The 20837-nt window shown below is 34.4% G+C and overlaps 1 protein-coding gene across 1 annotated transcript in view; it reads right to left on the bottom strand.

The window, feature by feature from the left end:
- LOC123720840 (lysine-specific demethylase 3A) overlaps positions 1 to 20837 on the bottom strand; it is a 137070-nt gene that overhangs the window by 66950 nt on the left and 49283 nt on the right. Inside the window, exons 4-6 of the mRNA XM_045677629.1 lie at positions 20479 to 20700; positions 14728 to 14812; positions 11519 to 11586 (exon numbers count right to left, since the gene is read on the bottom strand). Of these exons, the coding sequence (XP_045533585.1) occupies positions 11519 to 11586; positions 14728 to 14812; positions 20479 to 20700 (375 nt within the window). The remainder of the gene's footprint in view (positions 1 to 11518; positions 11587 to 14727; positions 14813 to 20478; positions 20701 to 20837) is intronic.

Genomic DNA, 20837 nt, shown 5'->3' with positions numbered 1-20837 from the left:
CAACTCGACAATCATTAAAACCCACACAAATGTAACCATCAATTGATGTTACTCATGTAAACGATGTAATCAAATTTGTTAAACGAGCCGAGCACAGGTTGCATATCAGACAAGGCTTCGTAGGTTCCATATTAAAGCTAGGCAGGGCCTTTGATATGCACAATAAACAAGATAGCTATTGTGAGAGTGTAGTGAACCGTAACTCACAAGTGAATACTCTCCGTACAATAGCCGTACATAAATTATGAATAGCAACTGATTGTACTCACTGCAAGAGACAAACTAAATCGTGATCAAACAAAGGTGTGGGATACATTGTTAAGAGAACAAGAATAAATTTTGGTGTACTAAATTAGATTATCAGTTTATATGAAGATATCGATGTAGGCAATGCATATGTCAAACGTTTAAAAACACTGTTTTTTTATTTTAATTGCACACTGATACATAATAAAAACAAAATATAAGATTTAGACACATACAAGCACTTATAGGGAAACAAAACAACAAGTTGAGAATAAAAAAATACATTGATGCAAAGTGTGAGGGCATCAACTATGGAAATCCAGACCCAGCTTGTTTGGCAGGTTCAATCTGGATATTCCCAAAACGCATGCTTCTGTTATAGTCATCCATAAAGGAAAATCTTATTCAAATAAAGGTCATTAAACTTACATTTACAAATGTTCTGCCTTCCAATACATGGTACTAATATTGCTGAGAAAACGGTAGATGTAAAAACTAAAGGAAGTTATTACCGAGTTGATTGCTTTTAAAAACAGTAAACAAGCCGTTTCCAATAAGGTCAAAGGAAGTTATTGGAAATTTCACCACGTGTAACGCCCACGCCATTGAGGTTAGATTCGTTCAATAGAAGCCGGAGTATAAAACAATAAAGTAATAAATAATTCTAATAGGAAAGACAATTTAAATGTCATTATAGAGTATCCTTGTACTGACTTTAGCACCGGTCATTTCTCATAATACAGCTGCGATTTGTTTCGCTGTGAATTTCTATGGCTAAGTGCTCTTACAACTTATCCAAACCGTTACCTATTGTCTTTTTATAAAAAATTAGATTGGTATATCAATATATTGCGTCATCATCGATATGACTTGTTGCAGCTTATAATGATGGGCAAAATACGGGGTGGTAGTATTGAAAGGAGTGGAGGAGTGGACTGGCTCCACATCAGCCATGGAGTTTTTTAGACTAGCATAGGATACCTACCAGGAAATTCAATGTGTTAAAGTTAAAAGGTTGTCTGCCTTATTAATAAAGTGGCACCTGAAGAAGAAGACAAATCAATATGTTTCCTCGATAAAGATCCAAAGATATAAACCGAGTGGTTTCACTGAGGTTCCTTTCTAACCACTAGTGAACAATATTAGCTAATATTTACAATATTACATTTTCTTTAATGTTGTTTAACAGTAGTCATGTTTGTAATGATATACTGTACTGATTATGTAAAATATAATTAACAAAGGTCCGTTTGATTGTATACTAATTTAGTATTTGGGGCGTGGCGCAGTTTTAAAGATCTATATAGATTATGAAAATTATATTTGTGTTAAAAGGAGGAAATATGAAACATAATAACTGTATTATATGGCTTTATAAAAAGAGTTAATATTACAAAAATCGATAGAGGTGAAGCTATAAATGAATATTGCATAATAAATTACATAACCGACCGCTTTGACCTTTTCGATCCGCGCTGTTTACACAGATTAAGATGCATATGCAACCCTACATTCTTTCTTATATAACATAACAATGTATGTTTACTTTTCACACAAAAACAAATAGTATCTCTAAGAGGTCTTCGATTCCCGGATGATAGAACAGAGGTCTGATATATGTAAGTAAGTGTTTACGAATTAATGTACTACGAAATGTATAGTAATATTATTTTAACTATGTGAATTTTAAGGCAATCCAACTTCTTGGTACATCAGGAACAAAACGGCTGAAGAGAACTAAACTCTTTGAGTTAAAGTAGTGAAGTCAACATAAATGCAAATACGGTAGCTTGGACACACGAAAGTATCAAAACATAGAACACTAAGACTGTTAATGAACATTAGCTTAGTTTAAATTCACTAGTACGTTAGGAAATCAAGTCAACAAAATATTACTTATTAGCAATAATTATTATACTGGCTAGATTGCAATTCATGTACCCCACCCTCTTTTGAGTAAAACGTAATATTCAGATTTTAATATTCTAACAGCATAGCAAAACTTAACCCTTAAAAATGTTTTGCCTAAAAACATATACATAGTTTTAATTAGTACGATGTGTACCCTAAGTAGAACGTATATACTTATTTATTAAAATTAAATGATTGAATTAAATTATAATATCCAACGTTTTTATTTAATTTAATACTTTGTTACAAATAGGACTCATTAAAGCACGATTTACGATTCAAGGTCAATTGAAAACTATTAAATTTGTCGAAGTTATTTTTATCATTGACACACATTTTCGATGACATGACAAGGAGTCTTTAGTACTGGAGTACCACACATTGAAATATCAATTTCTTAATTTCTTCTTTGGTATATGTCATCTTTTTACATTACATACAGAAAGCGTTGATAGCACTTAAAGAGGTTTTATATAAATATATGATATACAGCTTGAGGTGTGTTTCAAGGATTATACCCTACTCCACTCAACTTGACCTGTTATTATATAATGTCTAACTCATACAAGTTACGGTACTTCACACTCATTATTTAATCTAAACAAATAATCCAATTAAAAAGCGATAAAATTTAAATCGCATTCAAACCATGAAGCCACACAAACGAGTTTTCACGATAACAGGTTAAGCCAACGATCTATATACACGTTACAATGACCCGAAGACAACTTACACACACATCATTCATCGCGATATTCCCGTACATTTGCACAATCGCACAATATCACAAAAAAAAACTTTCTCAGAGCACGTTTAAAATACCACGATTAAAGTATATGCGGCGTGTTCCCGGTACATTTATCTCAATCTTGGAGTGCCGGAGGGCAAGAGTGCAACACGACTCGCTCGACTGGTGCCTCCCTTCCCGGACCCCACCGTTAACCGGTTTCTCTAGTCCACAAGCGATGGATATGCCCTCTCTAACTAGATTACAACGTAAATAAGGTTAGCTACCGCTGGCATTTAGTAGCAAATACAACCATAATCCAAATTATTCCTCGCTACATGTTGATACAAATGAAACAATAATTTATATAAACGAGAAAACGTATTAATAGATATGACACGTTTTAATTAATTAGATGCGCAACGCAAGAACAATAAACCTAAAATTAGGGTCAAACTTCAAACCGACACAAAAACATTAAAGCGGGCAGCGAAGCGAAAGAAGAATCTGAAATAACGGTAGCCCAACAATTAGCAAGCTATACAATAACTAATTGGCCAAAAGAGCATACATGAGTAAATGACGTCAACCGTCGAGACTTGTTAAATCAAAACAGAAGATTAGCATAATGGCGCATCTCGAATGGCTATTATCGTTAATCGGAACGCAACAGTGCCGTGACTCTCTGAACTTAACAAGAATCACGACTCGACCGACAGAAATCTTCCGTGCAACAATTGTTTGGAATTCTGGTCTAACCGCTTTATATTTGAAAGTACAATTACACACGATTTAAGATCAGAGTTAAGCCTATGGTATCGTTGTAGGTTGTCAGGTGAGATTTATTTACGTGGCTGAAACATGCGACCGTGGGCGGACGTGGGAAGTAAGACTATATTTCTGCCTACTGGAGCATTTAATTCCGTTTATGGAGCTAAATTGTCTCCTCTTTTGTAAAACTCTTAAAATAAAGGTGTATTAAAAAGTAGTTACACAATAGAATTCAATCAACGAATGTTTATAAATAGTTATGCGATGCGGTCGTTTTATATTACCGAACAAAGGAACAATAACGACTAACAAAGAAGTTAGAAAAGAACAAAAGCAAACATCGAAGCGGGATAATCGAGCTATTTCCTTCCAAGACGACGCTGTTATAGAAACAACGCTACACTGATAAACAAAAGTGCATTAAACATTACGAAATCTAGGATAAGGATATTGACCAACAAAACTTTATCATCATAATTCTTATGGTAAATGGATCTAGGAAATTGAGATGGAATATTATTTAAAGCACAGGTGTGAGTGAGATAGTGGTATTATCGGGGTGTGGCTATCAGTAGCTACTTTGTATGCGCTAAATCTACATAGTTGCCGCAACTGCATAATACATATAACACGTTTCCGTATATGTATGTGTGTAATATAAGTACAAAAGATATTAGGCCGGTGTGCACATAGCATTATATGCTAATTAGCTTTCTAAAGCGCGTTCACTCTTGTAGATAAATGAAAGATGTTACTCTGCAGATTAATACTGCTAATTATTAAACAAAAGTATTTGCTTAATAATAACAGACGCACACAAATGAACACAAAGAAATTAAACTATAAGCGCTCATGTCAATGACCAAGTGCTTAAGCGGTTATAATAATAGAATATGTACCGGTAGAAGGTCAGCTCGCTCCAACTGGCCACAAATCACCAAAATCACTTCACGACGTCACGCGTAACATTAATCTAGCATGTGACGATAGTGCGGTGAAAGGTAAGATGCGTTCCGTAAACGGTTTCGAGTAAAGAGTAGCCGAGTGTAGTGCCGGCGCGCGAGAATGGCGCAAACTGGAGCCGAGAGGGGGAGAGGCTGCCCCTTCCTTGCCCCTTCAGCCCGCTCCCCCGCGCCTACACGCGGACCCGGCCACCAGACAGGCTTGCATAATTAATTAGACTTCGCACTCCCGTCATATATTGCACCTTCCGCATGCAAGGTCATCGTTTTCGTTACACGCTTTGACAGTATCGTATTGATTACTTCATCGGGAGTGTTATTAACATGCTTTCGTTGTATCGCTTTTTTATTTATTTAAGAACAATTGAACACATATTGAGTATGTATTCGTGTAATAGATAGACAGACTTGTTTGTATATTATTAATTCATTAGCATAAACAATTTCTAACATTGGTAATTCCTACATTATATATCTATCGAAAGGAACAAAAAATAGAGCGATCTAATTCAAAGGTAAAAGAGTGCTTCAGGTCAATATGAATAATATTAACCTTCAAATAAAACAAGAACAAAGTAAGCAGTGAGTGGCACATTAAACAGACCCTTCTGATCTCCCCCTGGAGAATGGGAAGGGGGCAGCCGAGCCAGACGAGACCCGGCATCCAGTCGCGATCGATATCCCATCCGCTGCACGAAAACTCGGAACTAACTATGGCAGAGGTGGAAAGTCGGCCCAAGCAAACTTTGCCGATTACTCACCCCACTTACACTGATGTACATTCAATTTTGACAGATTTGTTATCATTGGCTGTGTAGGTCAACGCTATATAAATAGTACAAATGTTTAGTTTTGTACTTTCTCGGAATTTATACTTGGTCAATAAAGGCCTTGCGTTAAGTATAAACAAAAAACTAATTTAAACTAAACTTGTAATGAGAAATAACGTTTAAAAAACGTTATTCATTATAAAAAAAATGATTATTATTTACATGAGAAACTTAATAGAATAAGATCGTTCGTCAGCCATCCTAATTTTAGTTCTAGGCCCTTTTATTAATACGCTAATATTAGACATTTTTGACGGTAATTTACTAAGCACACATCCAAAACTCATAATAGTCACCAAAGAGTTAACTACCAACCAATATTTGTGCAACTTTCAATGTAAACTTTTCTACTATAGGACCACAATTAGCCAATGAAATACCAACACATTACACTAGCATTTCCTTCAAGTTTCAACTATATAATTTTAAGTCGTTCACAACACATAAATTCACTAATATAATAAAAACAATAGACACAAATTGGAATTGGAATAGACGAAAACAACATTAAAACCATAAAACGTACTATCCAGTTATATCTCTGAATATCTCTCGATTTGCTTTACGCAAAGAAAACTAAAGTTACTCATTCTATAAATCAGGCCCTAAGACCGACCCCAACAACAGACAAATACATACGTAATTAAAGCGTAAAAAAATTAGGATAAGATATCAATATACTAAAATGAAATCTAATAAACGTGATTTGTCCTTACCCTATAAATTTATGATAACGGACAGAAAATGCAAATATTTGTGATCAATCATCGTTATGCTGTCCAAGTCGAATTGACAGTGCAGTAAAAAATCGATTATTATTCCACTCGAGCCTGCGAATACAGGTATTTTAATCGAAAGATTGGCGTTACCGATATCTAGGTTAAGCGTGTTTGAATATGGTGAATGAATAATGCAATCGATTTAATTAACTCATGAATAAATATGAGGTAGCATCATTGGGGATAGTGTTTGCGAAACATTGACTTATATCTTCATTATAGCCCTCTAACTAAAATCTACTACACTGTTAATGTTTGTAATTGTTTCAATGGTCATTTCTGTATTTATAATTAGAATATGTAGAGCTTTTTAATGTGAATAAAACGTCAATTCTATATCTTCAATTTCTCTAGTCGTAACTAAGGAGTCTTAATTATGTTGTGCTTACGTTGATGCACTTTAAAATAAATAAATCAGTGGCGCTACAACGTTTTAGGTCTAGGCTATTTCTGTATATGTTTAATTTGTCAATCTAATAGGCAATGCAGACACACGCCATCGACTTTTGACGGGTGGATGTTCCTCGCGATGTTTTCCTTCATTCGAGCGAATGTTTAATCTGCACATGGAAAGAAAGTCCATCCAGACCTCAGTGATGAGAGTCGCACGCTAAAGCTACTAGGTCAACACTGCTGTGTTGATAGTCATTGTTATCTAATACAATTATTTTCTTTTAAAATGAGTTCACTTCTACGATAATAGGAAAAGTTTCAATCTATGCGAGACTCTCACGGAGCTTCCGGAAATAAGCTTCCATTTTCTTCAATTCACAGACCATAAAAATATTCTTTTTCAACGTTTGCTTGTAAACATTCTTGAAATGCTACGTCCTTGATACGTGTATTATTTCTTCTTATTCTTCAGGTCCCATTTTATTACTAAGTTAGCTTTTAACAACTTGAATTGTCGGGTATCTTGCACTAGTCTAAAAAGCTCATTGGTTTCTGTGATGCAGGTCCACGCTCATACGTTCCGCTTCCACGATTACTTCCTTTTACCAGCCAATATCTTGCCTTGAAATTCCCCCATCATTATAAGCTGCAGTAATTCATATCTTTGATGACGCAAACGTGTCCAAGATTTGCGACTTCCCGTATTTCAACAGTCTGCATAAACTTTCGTGTCGTCCTGATTCGTTGAAGGACTATGTGTATTATTATTTATTCCCAAATAACTTCTAAGTTACCAATGTACTAGTGACTAGATAATAATTTATTAGAATTAGCCACGAGGTGGAAGATGTTACTGGCTGGATTCCAAGTCGACTCCGAAAATGTTTCTGCAAATTAAAACCGGAGTTCAAATCTCTTTGATATAAACTTTCGAGATTATTTGTTCATCACATTCACAGATTTAAACTCTTGGGACAAATTTTGTAAATTAATAACTATTGTTGTATGTTTGTTGTTTAATCAGTTTTTGTTACTTCTTTTTGTCTCCCCTCGCCGCCTTCAATTCTCGAAAGTTGTAAGTTTTTAGTAATAGGATTTTGTTTGAACCATTTTGAGCTACTGGAAAATGATTTTTGAAATTTCCTTGAGGGCGTCACACTGCATTCCAGAAAAAGGTTAATGTAATTCTATCTCTATTAACGATTCTATATACCATATATAGATTATTTTCCGTATCATCTCATTATCCGTGATTCCACAACTGAACGTTTTTTAAGGCAGTATCCCGCGCACCATCCCTATATGAAACCAGCAGCCCACTGAAGTAAATCCAAACAAATTCAACTTAGGATCCTTCAAGAAAAGAGCGTACCAATTCTTGAAAGGCCGGCAACGCACTTGCGAGCATTCTGGCAATGTATCCATGGGCGGCAGTATCACTTAACATCTGGTTAGTTGGTTAGTCGTGCCACATATCCGTTACTTAAAAAAAATTAAATCAACACTATAAGAAATCTCTACTTGCTAACTATAGAATGTGTCAGTATTATAATATTATTACTTCAAAAATGTTAATATATAACCACTAAAGTTTATTTTAGAAAATCTCAAATTGAAATTTGAGTCGAACATGATTCAACGGTTTTTCCAATTCAAAACAAAAACGTCAGTGATCTAGTTAAAATAGAAAAAGTGAACTCGTGTGGGGTTAGTGCCAACTTCTTGACGTTATTTACTGGCTAAGAAAATGTACTCAAACGATGATAAAGCGTATAAGTAATATATACTCCAAAAGATTTTATATTTACGCTTGGAACACAAGCGTTTTATACTAAACAGGCAATATGCCACTGGCCTAAAAGACATTTAAGATGCAGGTGAAAAGTTCAAGTTTCTTAATTGACATGCCCAAAAAAAATTCCCAAAGAACGAATGGTCGATGGGATAATAAAGTTCTATTAGGAGGCCCAGGACCAGTCGGTGATGGACGGCCACCCACTAGGTGGGTAGATGACCTGGTAAGGGTGGAGGGATGGCATTGAATGCAAACCGCGGGAAATTGGTCGTATATAGGGGAGCGGCCTATGTCCAGCAGTGCTGAAACGACGAAGATAAAAGTTCCTAACAATAGGTAAAAACTATTTTCGATGATTTTTTAAAGAATTCTGTAGCGAACCATTAATGTTACATAAGTTTGAATTACAAATTCAGTCAGCGAATTGAGGTTCTTTGATCGAAAGTAAAAAGTATGCTACATCTAACAATGTTTACTTATAGGACGGATAGGCATCCTTAAGATGAATTGTTCATAGATTTACCGGAGCTTATGCCTCCGAAAAGGGTCGCTGAACCAGACAAATTGCTGAGGGGGACATTGGAACGCAACGCTGGACTTAATCGTATTATTCGCTGGATTTATGTCGACTTAAATTTTCGGTCGGATTCAAATTGTTAAGTTCACAAAGTGTGTGGAAATTGCTCATTTAAGGACAATTTTATTACCTACATTTGAAATTTATGATAAAAATTGTTTGGCTTAGTTTTTAATTACATAATTTAAGGCCCCGATTTATTACAAATTATAAGCAGTCTTCAGGCTTCAGTATGCGACTCGTATTCCTGAAGTCGTAGGTTCGATCTCCAGTTGTACATCTGTATAGATTTCATTTGATCAAGTGTGATCTGAATCATAACAGCTGAATAGTAATTTTTTATTCCAATATTCATCAATTGATGACAGGACTCATGTGTGTTCCAAAATGTTATTAGCTGAACAATACACCAACAGCTCACTAAAATAATATCATGTATGCGTGAACGCGTGTGCACGAGACGCTGCAGCTGTACCAGCCTTTGCAGACTTTGTGAAGCACCAATGGAGTTTCTTTCTTTCGCATTTAACATTCAACACGCTAAAATGGTAAAGGAAAACATCGTGAGGGAACCGGCTTGCCTCAGAACCGAGAAGTCGATGTTGTTTGTCACAAGAAGCTGAAGCTGAGAAAAAAAAAACAGAAATCTGAGTCCCAGACCTAAAAAGGGTTGTATTTTTTATGTTATAGGAGGAAAACGCGAAAGAGGAGGCTCACGTCCTCTCAAGTGATATCGCCGCCCATGGACACTCGCACTTCTAGAAGGCTCGCAAGTGCTGCCTTTAAGAATTGGTTCGCTATTTTCTTTAAGGACCCTAAGTCGAATTGGTTCGGAAATACTTCAGTAGGTAGCTGGTTCCACATAGCGGTGGTGCGCGGCATAAATTGCTTTAAAAAACGCTCGCGTTGCGTCACTGATATTATGATTTTTTCTCTCTCTACTTAACTCGACATTTTGAGTGCGTTATAGCTAAGCGAGAGACTGCCGTAAAACACTCGAAATTACTTATAAATAATGTCAAAGCTTCATATCTAAACATTTATTTTAATATGAATCATAGGAGTCAAAAGCAGACGTCAAACTAAAATAAACTAGACAGGTTTATGACTAAAAGCTAATTATCTAGTGTTGGAAGTGTACTAAATTAGATTTTCCCAGAAGTCAAGCATTACCAAACAACTCAAACAACCAGCGATTAACATTAGTTTTGAACAATGTTCGAAGTTCTCGTTCAATATTCTAATGAGTTTAGTGATGCAGAAACCCTATCGTTAACTTCACCATGTGGAGCTTACTTTCATTGTCCGCCTAGTTATTATATAGTTTTATTAAATTTAAAACTTCTATACAGAAAACATTTTTAGAGCCTGGGAGATAAGCCAATTACTAAACGATTCGATTTCAACTTTATCGATTCATTTTCGTTATAAAATGTTGCATTTAAATACATATACAAATGGTTATACAATATCTATATCGGTCGCATTTGTCATAGTATTTTGATATGTGTGTACACAACAACGATTTATAGATGTCGTAGGCAATCTTTCGTATGTAAAACACTATCTACAATATTTTTTATTGATGTTTTCTTTTCGTTAATGTTACAATATTTTTGTATGTATTATGTTCCAGTTTCGGCTATATACTTAGTATAGATTTTTATATAAATTATTTACGTTACCTGTTTACTTTGTTACGTTACGTTGTAACGGATTATGAAATCAATTACACCAATAACATGAGTATTCTACAATAGAACAACAATTCCCAACGATCGTAAGCGTCTTTATAGTATGTTTCTATAGACAACTGTGAACATACATATCATTATTTTAGATATTTCCGGGCTCCGTGGCTCGTCTGAAATCTTACTATGGTTAGAATTAGCACCGGCAAAAGGAAGAATATTGCAATGAGTCCTCTGAGTCATACCCGTCTTTAGCTTTAGTTAAAAATAGTAGAACATGTCACACGGCGCCTGATGGGTCGATAGACCTACCTTACTTAGTTCAGGAATACAGCGATGTTAATGTCCTCATTTATCATTCAAGTACTCGTATTTTAATTAAATTAGACTTAGTTTGAGAGTCAAATCTATTGCTTCTTTGGTTAATGCGAATTTATGTTAAAAATATTCCGCTGGATTATCACTATTATACCTTCGTGTCTGTAGATGGCGTTAATATCATTATTTTATTAGGCTCTCATAATTGAAAAGTGAAAGCAAAACGTCTAGTTTACTATACGTTTGTATTGAAATTAACAAATAACCAAAAAACATTGCTGATGGAACTTTATTTATTTTAGATTTATCTTCAAACGTTTCAGTTTTTCTAATGGTCTTAAAACATTTCCAGGAAAAATGGAATCATACTACATGAAAAAAAGGATTCATTTATACTTAAAACGTTTTTCTTACCTATGTTAAACTATTGCTTGAGCTATATCGAAACAAATATCAAACACTATGAGCGTGCTATGTCCAATTGGCGCTCTTCAAACATTATATTGTTGCAAACTTACTTGGAGATTGGAGCGAGATCTTCTCGGCATGACTCCCACGACTTCTCCGCGCATAATGGACTCAATCACTGTAACAAAAAATACTTATGAAAATTTAAATCGATTGTCTTATATGAGATAACCTGCACAGAATATACCGAGCCAAGGAATTAATAGAGAAGGTATGAAATATATGAACAGTCCTTTTGTCTTTACGTAAGTAATGGGATACAACTTCTTTAAGACATCACGCTGACCATTCTAAATAACGATGTAATTAAAATGTTTATATCCCTTAAAAAGTTTAATTAAAACTGTTCGTGCCAACGACAAAATGTTTGTTCGGGCTTGTGTGGGGCGGAAATGGCTAACTAATACGTACAAATAATTGAAAGATATTCGTATTGAATGGCCATATTTAATTTAAAATCTGAGTAAAATTTAATTACAATTATTATTTATAATTGTTAGCAAAAGACGTGTCCGAATACATCAAGCTTTCCTACAACGTCAATAATGTCAGTTTTTGACAGTTCATTTCGAGAGAATTTGTACAGTTTCTACTCATGACTGAGCTTCCTAAATAAGCTCACAGGGAGCTTCTTTAGACTTAACTTTGACTTTACCTACTTTTCGTGCTAAGAAATTGAGGATGTGAAAACGAAGACTAAACGCAAGCGTTACGTTTGCTTGTCATTGGTCAACATACGTCATCCATACGTCATTCGTCAGTCGCTTTACATTGTCAACCCAAACTCCTTGGTCAGGGACAATAGATATGTATATGTGTTACTATGGTTACCATTTGTAACATGGAAAAACATGAAAGCTGATAGGCGAAGTATACATTGTTGTATAGGAATAGGGCAAAAGGCAAATATATAAAGAGCAATGTTCAATACAGAAGTCTAGTTTATATTAAGAACATGATACATGCGAACTTGCAAACAATGCTTTATTTTCTACGGCTTCTTGCATCCAATTATGCACTTAGGCTACCTGATACAGGTTACAATAACACGAAGATTTCATGTGCAAGCTATTTTACTACTTACAAACATACAAACAGGGAACATTATGGTGTAAATCAATACAATACTGATTACTGCGTGTGTGAATCCGAAATTGATAATTTATATGATCAAAGTCAGTTTAAATATATACTTTGAGTTAAGATATAAAGATCGAATATCTCGTTTACAAAATTAATTTGAGTTTAATTACAGGTTGCAGGCGTGGCTTTATAGTAAATAAAACCAATACATTTGTATTTAAGCGCAAAGCTGTTTTGAAATTGATGCATCATGATACCATTTCGTGTCATCAGAGGTGTATCACATAATAGTCAAGCTTTGTTCATTAACACTTCGTTGAATACATAAAAATAATACAGTTGATTAGCCTAATCGCTTTCGAGCGATATCTTCCAGGCAACCAATGTGAGAAGAAAATAAAATAATAAATGAGATAAGACTGGAAGTGCTAAAATACATAAGACATATAGACAAACAAATGAATCAAAGCAATTAAACAGTGAACAGGACAATATTAAAAAAAGGACACATGAAAAATAAGGAAGCACGTGAATCACAATAAATTTAGATCAGTGTGTGTGATCGGACAGGGGATCGGACAGCGATGTGGACAGGTTTGAACAGTAGAGAATTAAAGTAAGATAGAGAAGGAGCTAAGCGAAGAGACAGGAAGTGAAATCCATAACTTCATTGCGATTTTAAAGGATTCGCCGAGCAAGGAAGAGTTACGAGATAGGATTTCAGAACGCAATCTATAGCTATGGGCTCTCAAAAATTTGAATTGGAAGGAGTTTTAGGTTTGAACAGGATGGAATATAAGAGATGAATAATTCTGATATTCGAAAATCGAATTATAATTTTAATTCTAGCTACCTTACACCGACGTGAATTTGAATATTTTAATTTTGCTACCTTCAACAATTATTGTTATATCTCAGTTAATTAACTTGTTCTTGGATTTATTAATATAAAAACAATAATACATTATTGTTTTGTGTTATTAAGCCTTCCTCAGGTGTAACACTGTCCATTGGTTAATACATTTATTCATTTAGGTAACTCAACGTACACTTATGCACGTCAATAAACAAATATATATGAAATGCTTTAATTTTATATTTACTGCCAGTTCTCAAATCAAGGGCGTAGAACGGAAGACGTTCTAGGCCTCTTTTTTAATTGCCAAGTTTTTTTAACATGGCGGGGGGGGGGGGGGGGGGGGGTGACTTCATTTTATATGTTAGGGTATGCAATGGAAACGAATGTTTTCCGCCGTCAAGACAATAACATAAGGCTAATGAACGTGCTATCAATATAACATTATATACTACAAAATCTTCTGGTGTATATAACCTAGACGGATGCGCAGCCATAATATCATAGTTTACATAACATTACATACAAGCTATATATATATTAAATACACGAGTAACTTTATCGCTGACACGTGAATTCTGTGTACAATAATGCAAGATAATATTACGCTCCACTATGTATGTTTTATGCGAAGTTGTTAAACTATTTTTATTGCATTGTGAGGTTATGTGTCATATTGTTTCCAAATGTTTTTATTTGAATAAGAAATACGTAGTTTTAAAATTACTTTTCGTTACGTTCACACACATCGAGGCTGAATTTTTTTTGCCAGATTTTTACATTTGAGTTAACTTTTCGAATTTAGCTACTATTTTTGCTTGGACTACTGTAAAAAATCCTTAATAACAAAACATTTTGTATAAAATTTGAGTAACGTAAAGGGCTAATTTTAAACTGAAAGGTACAAAATATTATTTTTTTAGTGTTGAGTAAATATACCAATTTTTTTCTATAGCAGCTCTTGAGCACTAGTAGTATAGCAGTTTTTGAGATATAGCTATCAGACATATTTATGAACTAGTCACATTTAAAGTTCAAATCAAACGCTGGTCTCTTTGTTTACGACGAGAAATATCTGTAAACCATACTGACTCTCTTTCCTCTTCATCAAACAGAACCTGATTAATTTGGATTCCTTTCACCGTTATCACATAGTGTGATAGAAATTGTATGACAAGCGTTCAGAATGTCACACACTGGTATTGACGTATACTTGAACTATCGTGCCATCGGGTTGAGAAGTTTCGAAAAGTTTTCTTATTATGTGAAAGTTTGGTAATAAAAGTTCAAACAGCGTTTATATTTAAAATTGGAACTCACCTCCATCGCCGAGAAGCCTCATTTGAACCAAAGCTGGGTCTTCGCTGTGCTCTTCGAGAACCGTATCGTCGGTCACTGTCAGCTCCTGGAAAACAAAACAGTTAAGATTAGGCAAAATGTTTATCTAGCAGCTTTTACGCATCCAATTTTCAGTTGAGTCAAAAATGTATTGGTGTATCAATTTACAAAGCTAACGTGTTTACGGCATATATTTTTTATACATATATAACCTTTTCATGTTATCGAGCCTTTCATTGGAGTAGCCATATATCCCTACCTGAATCTGAAACTTTGTGTTTACATAATATCCAAACATCACTTTTTAAATCATAATAACAACCAACCAGGGCTACAACTTTCTCACGCCCACAACTAGGTGTCTGTTATATGTTATATCGCCGTTCATATTTGTATTTATATCAACAAAGAATATCTAACACTTCATAAACTTTGAATAAAAATCTGTATACAATATGATAAATCACAGAATTTCATTACCGTTAAATGTTTTCTGTTCGTACATATGTTATTTGAAAATAACTTCATATCAGAACGGGTGTGGTAATTGGAACTGGCTTACGAAAGCATTTTACGAAATACAATTATTACTTTATTTACAATGAAAGAAGTACATTCAGATTAATTATAAAAACCGAACAATCAGTAATATAAAACTAGGAATGCAAACGTTATATTAATTATTATAATGTCATAATTGTTGTCAAAACTTATGGTCGAAACACTGTCCCACGCTATAAAGGCAAGAATGTTTATGTTGCCTCTTCTGTTGGACCACAATACATTCTTCAGTATTAGGCGCATAAAAGTACATTTGACGGGCCAAAACAAACGAACTGTGAAATATAAACAAACGCGATCGCCCCACCTCGACGAGGTTAAGGTCATACAGTCACGAACTTGATTGAATAGACATATTATTTAGATAATGAAATGAATTAAAGCTTAGAAAAAAGCTTTATAAATTCTATACAATGAGCGCAGTACACTGACCCATTTTATTTGTGCACCTCGTCTACATGTTTTAGAATTCAGTGCACTCTCAAGCATTGTGTGTTCGCCGTTAACTGTTTTCGCCTTTGTTCTAAGCTTTTATTCTCAAACGATGCCTGCTAACTGACCAGGGTACAGCAAGACTTTTGCACAGGCATATCGCATCATAAATTCATTTACGAAAACTATATATTTTTTAGGTACGGATTATGGACCTTTAAAATATTATATACCATTTATATCCCAGTAGGGCATGGCTCAATATGTTGTTATCTATATTTGGAAACTTTGTCTTCTACAGGCAACTGTAGCATCACTTTGCTTTATGGTCTATAGTTTCAACAGCGTTTCGCAGCATAAAATACCAAATAAAATCCCTATTAAAGTTATAGCCTAAGTGTCCTTTACTTTTGTTTATATTCCTATGTACAGGAGGGATAATGGTTTCTAATGGTAAAGAATTTCAAATAAATCTAGTAGTTTTGGGGCCTATTCAACATTAATTATGAGATTCATACAATTATTGAATTATACAACTCTAGTACTACTACACGGGGCGTGACAGGACTCGTGTAAATAACTTAATCATAAAGTGATTTCAATAACCAAAATTCAGCCAATATTAAACACAATCTGTTTTAAAAGTTACTTTATATAGGTGTGAATTGGTTTCATAAGTTTTGACGTAAAAGAATGTTGATAAACATGTCTAAGGACCAAGTTCAGCACAACTCGGAACAAAGACAAAGTTACTCGGGTTACCGAGGGGGTGGGGTAGAAACTTTGACGTCTCGGACGTTCCCAACTTCGCTACTCGTTAATTCGGAGTATAAATTTGTTTAACGTCTTAACTTTTTAACAGTAATTACATAGAAGTTGAAGATAAATTCGAATTTCAAACTCTGACAGAGTTCTGATGAGTTTGATGCGACCGTATTACTTCCTATACATTACAGGAAAAGATTTTACGTTTATATTGTTGTTCTATTAACAGTCGAATAAAAGGTCAATTGTCTTTTATAGAATTTTTATTTGTATTTTGAATCTCATTTAGGTTCTTAAATATGGTAATTCCACAAATCCTTTCCGTCCAATCAAATTTTGTATTAATCGTACGAATTATGTGCTATAAACGGAAATACTCACGTATACATACAAAAAACACTCCAACACACCTATTTTGATTATTTTCAGCTTTTATTATAGCCATTTCTTTCTTTTTTAAAGTCACGAAAAATCTTCGTATAACTGAAGCGTCATTTTTGACATTCGTCATTTTTGAAGACTTGACAATTGACACATAAAGGTGTCCTAATGAAATATGTGCATGGTACTACCGTATTAGTTTCCATAACCGCGGTAATCTGTAAATCGTAACTATGACGCCAAACATGATCTAAAATTTCACAAAACAAATGTTACATAGAAAAAAAAAAACAAAATTCAATTATATTCCTGACAACATTTCAGCACCCGTCTCCCGAGATGAAAGAAAAGCAATAAACCGTTTCAAAACAAGTGGAACAAAGTTTGGAATAGGGGGATACCACCTGCAAACTTGTTAACAATGTAACCAAGTCGTTACGATTGGTTATACGTCGAAGCAGAGTAAAAGTTCATGAGGTATATCAAAATATAGAAGTATAATTCCACGGGATACGAAAATAAAGTTGACACTTTTGACTTAAAATCTTAAGTATCATGAACGAAGTGCTTTCGTTTGCATTCTCTATCTTACCATTTTTTTTAATAGCAGTAGCTCAGTTACATCAGCGGACTGCGAGGCAGAATACGAAATTCCATCCGTATCACCTCGACGTCCGTCGTTCCACAATTGAACGTTTTTAGGGCAGTTTTGCCGCGCGACTATGTGGAACCAGCTACCCACTGAAGTATTTCCAAACCTATTGGTCCTTCCACGGGTCCTTCAAGAAAAGAGCGTACCAATTCTGGTACGGAAAGACTTCGGTGAGCAGCTGGTTCCGAGCTGTTACAGAGTCTGTTGCTATATATAGATTATATTTTAGTATATTACTATATAAGTATATATTTTTAAGGTAATCCACCTTAAAAATCATTACTTTCGAAAATTTTAGGTCGCATTTTATCACATTGAAAAATGTATAAAAAAACTCCAGTTACGCAACGATATTGAAACGAAGGATTAAGAATGAGACATAAATATTTATGTTTAACAGGCTCCGACATTACATCCGTTACAATTCTACATCAATTAAATTGTGGACAAAAACGGGTCCAGACCAAAACTGGTATCTTATTAAAATGTCGATAATTGGAAAGCTGTTTACCACAGTCGACTTTCTTATAAAATATGATATGGAGACCATGTTCTGACTTCCTTTGAAGTGTGATTAGAAAAAAGGAGCATCATCACTTGCCTGCTTGGATATTACAATCGTGCTTAGGGTTATTAAGTTAACAGGTACATAAGGTTATTAAAGTTTTCAATAATTGTTTCACGATCCTCACCAACTACGTAAAAACTCAGTTTTGTATCGCGCAGCCCGGACATACAATGACTATTTTGGCCTCGACTTGGTAAGCTATCGCGGTATGTGTTTAAAAGGAGTAATAAGAATATCCATAGCGCTACACCATCTGCATCATGAGAGCACATCCCCACAACGCAGCGGCATTAGGCAGACTTAGTCAAATGTACGACCACCACCACTACCATTTAACACCCCCCCCCCTCATTGCATATAATAAATATGAGCAACAGGACAAAAATAAACAAACGCGCTCCACGTCACAAGAATTAAAATTAACGTAAAATCCCTATCATCCAAAACGAGAAAATTAGATCAGAACAATGCATTGAGAAATGGAAAAATATGGACGAGGCTTTTACTCTAAAAGGTGCCATACAATAGTAGACCACAAAAAACTAACCGAATATTTTACAACTAATACCCATAATACGAAATGTTCACTAAGCAATCGTTGTATGGATTGAATAATAAAGCTCTAATAATAATAGGATTACGAAAAAAAGCTCAACACAGGTAGCTAAAAAGGTGTTTTCATAATTCAAAGTCAACATAACCGGCATTCATTGTGTATCTGAATGCGTTTTAGAAATATAATTGTAAATCTACAACTAATACTTTATTATCATACAGATAATTTAATGACTATGAGTACGATAAGATAATATATATTGGCCAGTAGGTGATCTATGCTCTGCTATGTATGCTATATATAATTATAACGCATAACGCAATCCTTGCTACACGATTTGTCAATTTCCAATCATAATTTGTTGAAAGAAAATAATGTTTTTAAGGAAATATTGTTAACGCTATGGTCTTGTATAAATTTATTGTTATATCATATTTAAATTACAGACTATATCATTTTGCTTTGTACGTTTTCTTCTTTTGTATTGTGTAATCTAGACAACAAGATTTACAGAAATTAATAAGTTGTATTATATATCGTCTGTTGGCTGTCTCTCTTTCTGTACTGTACCCTTAATTACGATTAAAGGGTCCGGTTGATAACCCTAGACGGGATGCCGACACAGGCTAAACTGGTTTCACTGGGAACTTCCTGTTTCAGAATTATCTTGTAGAATGCCTGTACAGTTAAGTGAACACTGCCTCCCCAGAACCCTAATGACTTGTCTTAAGGTATAACGACTTTAGTTATGGTTTGATGACTAAATTTGATTAAGGTTGAAAAGGATTTGTTTAACTGGATTTAAAAGTTAACGGGGCCTCATATTTGCACTCATTATTGAGTAGTTTTAAATGGGATAGCCATTATTTTAAATACTTTTTTTATGTATGAAATAATACTAAAGATAGCGTATTAAATGACAGTTACTCTCACCCCAAGGGATTGGGATTTATGTTTCAGATTTTTGCAATTCTTTAATCTTTTAAGGCGAGTAGGTAATCAGACCCCAATGCCTAACATACGGCATTGATGACACTTTGTTACCGGATTGAAGCTATGTATTATTATAGACTTATAATTTACATAATTTTAAATTTCACGGTGCCTGAAGACAAAAGGTGTTGAATGTCAAAAGTATCACAGCTGTAGCGAAAGTTGTGTTATCTGTATTTATTACCCCGAAGTTGGTATAAACTAAAAGATGATGGGTTTTTGCAGAAATGACTCACAGTGTCCTCTTAAAATTATGAAAAAGTAATTATACGTTTATAAGATAGCTGCAATCCGGTAAAAATTTGTTTTCTTTTAATTTGTAAAAGCTATGTTAATTAAAGACAATACTATACGGCATTGATATTTACGCTCGACATGCCTTAGTTTATATGTCCAATAGCAACTATTACCAGATAATAACGTAAGTAAATAAAACGACTAACAATATCCTTTAAATGAAATTGACCGTCTACAATGAACCACAACATCCGTCCTCTATAAAGAATGTACGAGTTTTAATTTAACCCGAAAGCCAAAACCTTGGTTGCGGTAAAATACGTGAAAATGTTTCGTCGTCCTGACATATCCAATTACGTTGAACCAACCAAAATATATATACAAGCCTGACTTTCATCCAATAAATCTTGAACATGATATACAACTATATATTATGTTTTCAAATGTGTTTCATAAACATCTTAATCAACAAAACTAATTTTGATTGAAAAAAAGTAATTCGATTTCGTTTAATATAGTTAAAGAACAAGAAAATAATTAATTTAAGAAAAGAAAAAAAAAATTATGCAAATAATTAAAAAAACTTACGCCTGTATGTTCATTGACTCCAACAATAACAGCTGTATACCACTGGGTGGCTCCAGCGACTCGGTAAACTTGGGCCCGACAGCCTCCCAGTACAGATGGAGTGGTTGTCAAGATTCTCTGCCCATCCTGCATAGTCCGCCATTCAGCTGCCTGATATGACAAGTCTGATAGCACAGCTGTGTCAACTCCCACATCAGAGCCTGCCAGCCTTGCGTCCCATTCCTGTAAAAAATATTAATACGAAGCTTAATTATAGTATCATTATACATATTATATTAATAATCATAAAAAAAATTTATTTCAGATGATTTACATATAAACACATCTATATTTCTATCATTCTTTTTAGATATCTCCGT

The sequence above is a fragment of the Pieris brassicae genome, chromosome 2 (assembly GCF_905147105.1).
Source record: "Pieris brassicae chromosome 2, ilPieBrab1.1, whole genome shotgun sequence".
Lineage (NCBI taxonomy): Eukaryota > Metazoa > Arthropoda > Insecta > Lepidoptera > Pieridae > Pieris > Pieris brassicae.
Note: the sequence above shows the minus strand (reverse complement) of the source record. Positions and strands in the feature narration are given on the sequence as shown.